At 28.9% G+C, this 11,785-nt stretch overlaps 1 protein-coding gene across 1 annotated transcript; it reads right to left on the bottom strand.

Moving 5' to 3' along the window:
* Positions 1-433: 433 nt before the first annotated feature.
* LOC105787124 (cyclin-dependent protein kinase inhibitor SMR3) lies at positions 434-847 on the bottom strand. Its single transcript, XM_012613567.1, has one exon. It carries the CDS (start codon positions 845-847, stop codon positions 434-436), a length of 414 nt encoding a protein of 137 aa, XP_012469021.1.
* Positions 848-11,785: the final 10,938 nt, after the last annotated feature.

The following is an 11,785-nucleotide window of genomic DNA, read 5'->3' as shown; positions in this document are numbered from 1 at the left end:
AATAAAAAAATTAAAAATCTAAAAAATAATATTAACGGACCTAAAATAGGCTTGGGTTAGTCTTTTACAAATATGGGCAAGTTTAGACAAAATTTTAAGCCTAGATTTCGGACTAAAACTAAGGTTAAATAAACATAAAATATGTTAATATCATACTTAGACCCGACTCGACTCATGATGAACTCAAATATACATACAATATCATTTTTCTTGGTTTGAAATTCATGCCTTCTTAATTCTTCTTTTCCCATACATTTAACTATACAATAACATCATATCATAAAATTTTGCTTATACCCAATTCCACCATCATGATGATGATGATTTTCTTGAAAATAAACCAAGAAAATTAATTCCCAAAACGATAACCATGATCATCTTATAAATGTTCTTACCATATATGGATAAAAAGAAAACAAAAAACAAAAAAAAATCATTGATTATAATCTTCTTTACGAGCTTTCTTGACCTTGCGGTGTGTATCAGCAAGAACATCACTAGGAAACAAAGACTCCACCTCTTTGGCAAAGTCGATTTTCAGCAGGTTCCTATCACCACCTGATGATGGCGGCGATGATGGTTTCCTTTTATTTGAGGAGAGTGGCTTTGGTTTCCTTGGTGCTGGTGGACATTGTTTCATCACTGGGATTTTATGATCCAATGATGTTGGAGTCTTAAACCCATCATCATCACCATCATCATTGGCCCTCAATTCTCCCAATGATATAATCTTCTTCTTGTCTTGAAACTCCAATGAGTTCCTTTCGTCTTCATCTTCATCTTCATCATCACCATCATCATCAATTACCTTAAATTCTCCCAATGATATCATCATCATCATCATCATCTTCTTCTTCTTCTTCTTCTTCTTCTTGTCGTCTTGAAACTCCAATGAGCTGGTCCTTTCAGCTTCATCATCATCTTTAACGACAACAAGCTTTGAACTTGACATTTGGGTTTTGTTTTTTGTTTTGTTTTTTTGGATATAGAGATTCAAAGCAAAAGAATGGTGGAATGTAATCATCAAATCACTTCCCTTTTTTTCTACATTTTTGGTGAGGGCTTTGAGATAGTTTTTAGATTTTTGTGCATTGGATCCTTGAAAAAGCCTATCATAATATTTTTTCACCAACTACCCTCGTTTAGGCTTTGATGTTATGTATGTGCACGTGGTTTGCTATGCATTGGGGGATAATGGGTAGTTTTCATATGATTTTCAAACCACATCCCCTGAAATATTATATTATTAGGGTTAATTCTATTGAAAGTCCTCGAAATATGGGTCAGATTTTGAAATGGTTTCAAATTTTAAAATGTTTTAATCGAATCCTCAAAGTAGTAATACGTTGTTAATGAGATTTTTTCAGTAGTCTAATTAAGAGCATATTTAAAACACATAATTAAATTTTAATCACGTGAATAACGCACCCCATGGTGAGGCCACCCCAACCAAGTAAAGATAGAGGCCACTAAGAGTGCAGACAATGGTTGCCAAGGGTCCGGATAGACCTCCTCAGATGCTGCAAGCCTAGAATGTGTCTAATTAGAGAAGGAAGAGCTCGGAACATGGCAAACACTTCTAGAACATGTCAGAGGAATTGGGTCCAAGCTATTCATGTAGTAGGAACACATGCGTCTAAAATTTAACCCGTACATTTGAGCTAACATTTAATGCTCAAGCTGACAGAATAACTTAATTGAAACAGTATTGATAATTTCAAAACTTAATCAGAGCGCTATGAAATTTGAGGACAAACTTGAAATCTGAACTATAATTTGAGGATTATGATGCAATTAACCCTATTATTGGTGAAACTTGCGTGCATGGTTTATCTTTGCAAAGGGGGATATCAACTAACTTTGACTTTGCATTATTTTCTTACTATACCCAACCAATCTTTTATTATTATTTTTTTCGTTTTCAACTAATTAAAATCTAATTTTGTTCATTGCAAATGGAATATTATGAATCACTTTTCAACACTCGTGTGGTATGAGACCATGTTTTAATAAACTAAAACTTACATTTCAGTGAATCCAAAAAACTTAATACACGCCAATTTCTTCACCTACTCTTCAAGGCTTATGCCATTACCACCGGCGGAGCACATTTCATCATTTTAATAATTTATATATTTATAATTTTTAAAGGGTTAAATTAAATATTTATCAGAATCAAAGTGCAACTTTACCTTTATTAATTTAAAAATTTATCATTTTAGAGAGGTGATGGCCCTCGGGTCTCTACTAAGCTCCCCCACTCACCATAAAAATACTAATCTTTGATTTTTTTGGGGGGTCCTTTAGGCTATATGGAAAGAAGGGAATTCTATGTTGGGAGTGCTTGAATTTTGCTTTACATTTAGGGTTTTCTTTTTCAAAGCAAATAAAATTAGTTGTTAGTACAATATCGACGGATGTACAGTTTTTGTTATAGTATTGGTATGTAGGGGTAAAGCCAAAATATTATTTAGGGGTCAATTTTATAATAAAATTTTAAAAGATCAAAGTATAAATTTATTATTATATTAATTTGTGATTGGGCTAAATTAGTTGAATATGTCGAAAAAAAGTTAATTGGCCAAATAGACCGTTTTTGGAAAGAGAGTGTGAAAGCTCGTCTAGCCGGGCGTGTTTTCCTTAACATGTCAGCAGGAAAGCTAGTCCAATTGAACATGCCACGCCCGGTTGGACGCACTTTCACACACTGTCTCCAAAAACGACATATTTCCCTAAATTTCAAAAAAAAAAAACTGGCCTATTTGACCAATTAATTTCTTTTTTTTTTTGGCATACTTGATTAATTTAACCTTGTAATTGCATAAATTTTAAAAAGATCAATACGGTAATTTTACCATGTTGGGGGGGCCAAGACCACTGTCTGCCCCCTTGTCTCCTCATCTGTTGATAAATATTTTATTAGTGTATTTCGGGGGAGTAGATAAGAAGGCACGCAGTGATACTGCTCCCAAAATTGATAAATATACAATTTAACCCCTTCGAAATTTATGAAATGACAAGTTAGTATGATGGGGTAAATTTCACTTTCTCCCAATAAATTAAGTTCATCTTTAGCCCCTCTAAAGTAATTTTTTGACTTTACCCCTGGTGTATTTCAATGTATCATTTAAGGTTTATATACATATTTGGAATCTAATTTCTAGTTTCTTAATAATATATTATATATGCATAGTCTAAATTTAAAATTAATAATTAGATTTAATAACATAATTTAATGATTACATTTTGTTTTCAAATGTAATCATATAAAAATAAAAATTAGTAAAGGCAAAATATTAAATTTTGGTTTAAAATATAAAAATATATTTTATCAATCAATATGAATTGATATGCACTTCTATAAATTAGAATCGATCGAAACAATTAAAACACACTAAAATTTTGATTAAAACGAAATTTAAATTATGTGATGTTAATTTAAGGATACAATTGTTAAAGGCAATTCTAATAAATAAATAAATTAATTAATTAATTAATTAAGAAGTGATAATTTATAAATTGTAAATTTAATTATCTCAATAAATATAATTATGTGTTTATAATAATGTATGTGAAACTTAATTGTAGACTTTCGTGTAAGTTCATACAACCATATAATATAAACATTAATAAGAAAATAATTAAGACCCAGAGATTGTAAAGACTAGAGACTCGGACCAACAAGTGGTTGGGTGTAATGTTAAGGTAAATTGCACTCTTAAGAGAAAGATTCAAGTTCGAACTTTGAAAATAACATTGTTGGAAGGGACAGACATAAACCCAGAACATGGACTATAAAACGGATATGAAGTATATATATATAAAAAAAGACCCAAATTAGGGTCCGGACTGGTCCTACTATCCTCATAGCATTTCAAGCAATAGAGCCTTTAGTTTCAAAAATAGATACCTCGAAAAGCACATTGTATTATTAGAATGAAAATTTAGGCTCGAAATTTAGATACAATATTATTGAGAGGGACAGTCACGAATTCTGAAAGGATTAATTTTCATAGTGAAATCAGGGGTAGATAGGGACATTGATCCCCTAAAATAAGGAATTTTTGTTTTAATTTTTGTTTTAGACCCCTAAAATATATAAAATTATAAGTTAATATATGGTAAAATTATAGTTTACCCTCCCAAAAAGTGATAAAATTTTGATTTAGTCCTAGGAGCGAATCTAGAAAAAGATTTTTCCTCAATTTTGAAAAGACAAATTAGACTTACTTTTTCATTTTTGAGGGGGTCAAAGTATAATTTTATCATACATAAATTTATAATTTAATGATTTATATGGGGGATAAAATGCAATTTTTCATTTTGAGACCAATACCCTTGTCTACCCTCTTGTATTCGTCTTTATTTAGTCCTAAAACAGTAAAATTACATTTTAACTTTTATAAAAGATATATAATTTAATCTCGACTTTAAAAAAAAAATCGAATTCACCCCTGCATAAAACGAATATAAAAAAATACCTATTTTGAGCTGACAGATAGTGGTAGTATGTTAATGAAATTGCAGTTATAATGAATGAGGTCATTGTGGGTTTTTGGCAGTGACACAAAGATAGTAGATTTATGCTTTAATTTTGTAATGGGTACTCCTTTTAGGCAATATGGGGTCACTTTCCATAACTTTTGTTGCAGTGGAGTAGACGATATCTAAGGCTTATTGTGGGGGGAATTAGTAGCTTTGGTTTTCCCACTCTGAAAATGGAACTGAAAGAGTTTGTGATTTTGGTATCTCTTTCATTCTCAACTAACAACTATCACCAGCCCCCATTTTTGTTATTATCAATTTTAATGCACATATATTGTTGTAACAAAAAAAAAAAACTCGAGTTATTGGCTGAAGTGAATTCATTTATGCTTGAGATCAGGGTTAAGGGTAAAGTCAAAAACTTTTTTGTGGTGGGTCGAAATTAAATTATATATTTGTATAAGAGTTAAAATACAATTTTAATATCTTATATCTTTATAATTTTTAACGGGCTAAATCGGTATTTTATCATTTTTGAGGGGTCAAAGTGTAATTTTATCATTTACTAATTTTACCTCCATTGGCACCACCCCTGATCAAGGTTCAAACAGCAAGTTTGCCTATGTGGTAATGTAATGGGTGCGTATGTGGGTGTGAGAGTTTGAACTTGTATTGTATAAAAAAATTGGTCAAATTCTACTATTAGACCCTGCACTTTGTGTATATTGTGGATTTAGTACATGGACTTTAATTTTTGATCAATTTTTGCTTTGTACTTTTCGAATTTTGAAATTTCAATCTTGACCCAATGGTAACTATTAAATCTGTTTGGTTAAATTATGTCATTAGTCCTATTTTATGCATAAAGTTATAGATTTAGCGTTCACCAATTGAACATTTTAGTGGCTATATTTTTGAATTTCAAAATTTTAGTCTTAATCCAAATGATAGTCGTTAAATCTATTAATTGAGTTTTTGTGAGTAATACGTGAAAATAACAAATAGATATAGCATTACACATTTGATAATATGTTTGACACATCAAATTTTAAAAATAACAGAACTTAATGAATTTAATAGTTATCATTTGGTCAGAACTAAAATTTTCAAATTCTAAAATTACGGGAACTGAAAATGACCAAATTAAAGTATATGTACTAAATCCACAACTTACGCAAAGTACAGGGTCTAATAGTAGAATTTGACCAAAAAATTCAACCCACATAAAATAAAAACAAAATCTTTTCAGAAGTCTTTTGAGATGATCGATCAAAGAAATCTCACTCTCTACCATCAACGTTAAGTGCAACGGTAATGCATATTGTACTTTAAAAGAAGAATGCAGATTCAAATCATGAAAACAACATTGTTGGAAAGAATAATAATGAACTTTCAACATGAAAATATAAGAATTAACAAAAAATTAAAAAGAAATATATTTCTTTTAAATATTAAAATATGGATATGAATGTATTGCATTACCATATGTTATTATCTTATAAGAGACAAAATTCTTTTTAGATGAACGATCAAATGAAAGAAAATGAGCATGTCATTTCATGATCTATATGTTATTCGGCTAATGACCAAATTATATAAAACTAAAATATATTAGAGTTGTATGATCCGAATCCGGTTTAGTCTCCAGTTTCAAAAGTTCGATGTGCAACTCACTTGTCAAAGAAATAAAATGGAAAAGCAAAATTGGGGACCTGTGGGGTGAATGACCGAGGACCCGAGGCCATAGCTCGCCATGGATTCCCATCCACCACTAAACTCGACTAGGGGTGCGAGAGCAGAGCCCCCGGTACGGACCATGTCACACAGGGTTGTTTCACCCTTAAAATATGTAGTCGAAAACCACTTGCATTATTGTTTTTCAACATTATAGTGAATTTCTCCTCCCCTGCCTGTGGTTTTTCCCGATAACAGTTTTCCACGTAAAATTTATGTGTTCTTATGTTTTTTTTTCTTCTTCTTCATACTTTGCTATCATTCCTACCACTATTATCGACGTATAGTATAACAAAATACAAAAATTAAATTCTCAAATTAAATACAATATACAAATAAAAATCACATTTTAACCCTTCAACTTTACATTCTTTTTAAAATACTTTGACATAGATCTAAAAGTAAGATATGTAATTAGAGGATGTGTACATATTTGTTGGATTTTTAGGTACATGTTCATTAAAACTAGTTTAATAATATCTGTTTTTAGCAGGTAATTTAATGAGGGGGACAAAAACTCTCTGATCTGATGCAGAAATTATATTGCATGCCAAATTGCATAAACCACATGGATCATGATTTTGACCCCATTGCTAACCATCATGCATCTGTCCTATAAATGCCCACAAAAAATCTCCATTTCAAGTTTAATAATATAAGGCTGCCATTTTGGTACCCATGACCCAATTATCTATATTTTTGGACTGCCTTTGAGATATGGGTTTAATTTCTTTTTTCCATGTGAATATGCTTTATTTTATTCAACCTTTATTTGTGTGTGTTCGGAGACTTGATGGAGCTTGTATTGCTTGATTACTATAGTTAAATTTAGGTGTAATCGTAATCAAGAATTGGGAGAATTATGTGGGTAAATTCTATAAGATTTTTTTAATTTTTTTTAAAATTTAAATGACTCGAACTCGATTCAATTAATCTGAATTCGAACTTAATTCAATCTGATTTGAAAATTATAATAACCCGTAAACATTTAGTTCGAACTTGAAAATGACTCGAACTGAAATAACCCAAACAACTCAAAATGACCTGAATTCAAATATCAAACCGGAATGAACCCCAAAATAACCCAAATCCAAAAATTTAAAACTCTAATTAACCCAATCTCTAACCCGTCAAATTAACAAGTCTATAAGTATGTAGGTAGAACTCATCCATGAATTAGGTAATTCGTAAGTATGAATGTGTATTATGCAATGAAGAAACAATGAAGGAGAGCTTAAACCCAGAGGCGAATCTAGAGAGGACAAGTAGGGACTTTTCCTTTAAATAGAAAAATTATTTCTTAGCCCCTATAAAATTAGAAGTTAATATATGATGAATGAAATTATAAAATATGGTTGAGCTGAAAGAAAGTTGTCACCTTCTTCAATTTCATTCATAATATATATTATATACGTACAAGATAAAATTACAAGTTTCAAAGGTCCTAGACAATAATTAAAAATGTAATTTTATCGTATGGATCGAAGGGGCCAAGCCCTCCCGTCTTTTTAGATCTATTCTGTGACATATAAATTTATTATTGATTGAACATGATTAATCAAGCTTTCAAATAATCTTAACTATATGATCAAACAATAATTTTTTTTACATAATTACTTTAACACAATCACCATTATTAATTTTAAATAATAACTTAAAATTGAACTAATGGTCTAATAAGTCAATTCACTAATTTCTAATTCAATGGTACAACCGTCCATTCAACAATAATTAAATAAAAAATGTACAAAAAATGTAAAAAAAAATTATAAATTATTTCAGCAATTGTTGTCTTTTTTGTCTTGATTTATGGTTTTTTACCATTTCATAAGCGATTTGTTGTATATTTCATTCTTACAAGTGGTCGGAAGAAATAGAAATGGTCTTCTTTTCCAGGCATTTGGATCAAGTTCAAATATTGGAGTTGTCATTGTAAAAAGGGCTTTACCGAAATACCACCTTAGCCCGAACAGGTCTGGTCTCAAACCATAAAACAGACGAGGACACCTATAATTATACCAAAAGAAAAATTAAACTATACCTTATTATAATGGAGAAATCAAATCAAAGTTCACTATCAAATTGCACATTATATCAATGTTTACGAATAATTTTGAAAATTTTCTCTAAAAATACTTCGCATAATCACTTTTAACACAACCACCATTATTAATTTTAACCAATCTTTTAAAAATCAATTCAATTATCGAATCAATCAAACCATTAACTCTTAATTCAACGGTTTGGTTATCGATTTAACAATAATTAAATAAATAATAAAATTATAAATTAATTTAACTGATAATTTAATCTATATACGATTTTACACTACCGATTCAATTCGACTCGATTCAAACAATCATTTTAATTCACTGATAACATATTTTTTAAAATATATATATACCTAATTATAGTGGTGAGACTGAATGTGGAAAACATAAAATTTTTAGATCTCAAATCTTAAAATAAGATGATGTCGTCCACTATGTTGTGTCAGAATTGCAAGCACACACACCCTATGTAAACCCTGTTAGGCAACCTTTTATCATCATGATTTGCACTTCTAAGAAGATTTTGATGACGATCAATGTTCTTTAATTTTTCGATGTATGTCAACATGATATCATTGTCTGAAAGTTTTGAAAACAATGATGGTGTGGGGGACCATTTAGATTCCGAATTCCAGGTAGGCCACCATTGAAAAGCAGCTAAAAATTGAGTTGACTTGAAGCTTTGATCATGGTGAATCATAGTGTGCTGTAATTGCAGCCATTTTGTGTTAACATGTACTATAACAATGACAATATCTATTTTTCGGGCAAAATATAATAAAAAAATTATTATTTTTAAAATTTATCGAAATAGACTCAGTATTTTATTATTTATCAAAATGGGCCCTTTTCCCTTAGCGCTATTTCTGTCCACGTCAGCAAAGCTTTGCTGACGTAGACGCAATTTAGGGAAAATAGTTCATTCCAGTAAATAATAAAATACCAGGTTCATTTCGGTAAATTTAAAAAAAAAGGCTTTTTTTGGTATTTTACCCCTATTTTTCACCCTAATGTAATAAATTCTAATTTTTCTAAATTTTATTTTTGGATAAACTACACGTTACTCACTAAATTATGATTAAATTTTTGTTTTCATTCTTAAAGTAAAAAAAGTTATAATTTGGTCATTAAACTATTCAAAAGATTTCATTTAATTTTTGTAAGCAAGCTCTAAGTGAAGATTTGACGATCGTTGTTGTATAAGAGAAAAAAGCTACTTGAATTTTGATTTGCAGATTTGTGACGTTTAAAGTTTATTCATGAAAAAAAATAAACTATAGAAGAGAATGGGAAAGAGAGCTTTTGATTGATGCATACAATGCGAATGGAGAAAGCCATATAACATTGATTTTAATAGTCCAGTAACTTAAATAAAAACTTTTAAATAGTTCAATGACAAAATTGTAATTTTTTTAATTAAGTGACCAAAATAAAAAAATTACCAATAATTTAGTGACTAATGGTGAAATTTACCATTTTCTTTATCTTTTACCCATTAAGATAATCCTTATATCACAACTATTTAAAAATTATAAAAATATGATGATTAAGTCTTAGCTTGATTGGCATAGGTATTATTATATATCAATACAAAAGGACATAAGTTCGAGTGCGATGAAGTACATTATCTTCCTATTTATGAGTTAATGAGGGGTTATGAGTAGTTATAAACATTATATTAAAAAAACAAATTATACCTATTTTTTAACTTAATAATTTTCCTTATTTATGATTATTAAATTGTTGGGGGTGAGAGGATACCCCAGAATTAATGAAGATCAAAATCTGCTTAAACATTACACCTAACTCCAAATAAAAATTTATAAACTTTTAATATAGTCCTGTATATTGATTTCCGTAAATAATTTTTAAATTTATAAATGTTATCACAATTATAGATATAATACATATTCGAATCATTATTATTAGAATCAATTGTTATAAAATATTATCGGACTAATAAATGGTTTTGAATCAAAATAAATCTAAATAAGATCCACAAATGATAAGATTTAAACTAGAATAAAATTCAGAGAAAAATCATACACGTTTTAAACTGTTTAGGACTCAAACTTGGAATCTCAAAATTACCCAAACTTCAATCTTCCGAAACCTCGTTAGAAAATTAGTAAATTAAATTAAATTAAAATGAATTGTTAAATATATTAAAAATCTAGATATAGGAAATATTTAGTAAACTACTAATGGAGTTTTAGATTCCACAAGCAGGACTAAGGGATGGATAAGTATCTTATAGTGTGATATAGTAAAATATTAAAATAGAAATTTAAAAAAAAGAGACACGTGTCAATTTTTAAATTTGTTTGTGAAATAGAAAAAAAATACATTGTCAATTGTCAATGTACCAAATATTGTTTAATATATACACATTAATTATGTTCGATACTATATTTTTATTAAATATATTACAATTATCTTGTTTAAAGTAGACCTATCAATTTTGATGTAGAGTAGAAAATTTAACTCGATCAATACGAAATTGGATTCAACTTGATTTGACAACAAAAAGTCAACAACTCAAAATTTTTAAATTAAATATTTTTGGAACTAGATTAGTGATTGAATTGGTTAGGCTACTCGTTTACGAACCGGTTGGTTTAAATAAAAAATAATTAAAAATTCAAACAAATTAAAAATTTAAAATAATAAAAAAAACTCAGTTCAATCATCAATTCAACCGGTTTTTTAGTTAGTTCAACAAATTAGTACCAATTTGCAAGTCAATCAATTTTTTTTTTTGTTCCAGATTGATGTATTGATTGGTCTTGTTTGATTTTGAAAACACCAGTTAAAATTGAATCTGAAGTGTCATAAACCCAAACTAACTCTATCACAAAATTGACTAAAATAAAAAATTATTCAAACCCAAAATGATTCAAATTTCAAATCTAACTTTTTCAAACAAATAATCCAAAATTATTTAAACCAGAACTAACGAAAACCTGAATTGATCTAAGGCCGTAATATCTAAACTCAAAAAACCCAAACCTTAAACTTAAATAAATTAAATCCAAAACAACCTAAATCTAAAATCACTTAAACCCATAGTTGATCCAAATTAAAAAGGATAAATCATAAAACTACATATGAACTTTTGGTTAAGCGTGCAATGTTATACATGGACTTTGATTTTGTGTAACTTTGTACATGGAATTTTGATTTGATTCAAATTTCATAAATAATTAATATCATTATCGATATAATATCATTTTACGTTTGCATATTACATACACAAATAACTGTACTTATCCAATATAAAAATAAATTAACATATTCATTTAATTAAATGTATACAATTGAATCAAAATCAAAATTTTATGTATACATTTAAACCAAAATCAAACTTTAAGGTGTATAATTGCACAAAACCAAACTTCATGTATCAAATAACACATTAAATAAAGGGTTAAATCACTATTTAGGGTCTGAACTGTGCAACTTTTTTTCACATTGGGGCTTGAACTTTTCTTTGTCTAAGTTAGTCTTTAGACTTG

The sequence above is a fragment of the Gossypium raimondii genome, chromosome 1, assembly GCF_025698545.1.
Source record: "Gossypium raimondii isolate GPD5lz chromosome 1, ASM2569854v1, whole genome shotgun sequence".
NCBI lineage: Eukaryota > Viridiplantae > Streptophyta > Magnoliopsida > Malvales > Malvaceae > Gossypium > Gossypium raimondii.
The sequence above is the reverse complement of the archived record's forward strand: the minus strand, read 5'-3'. Positions and strand labels throughout refer to the sequence as shown.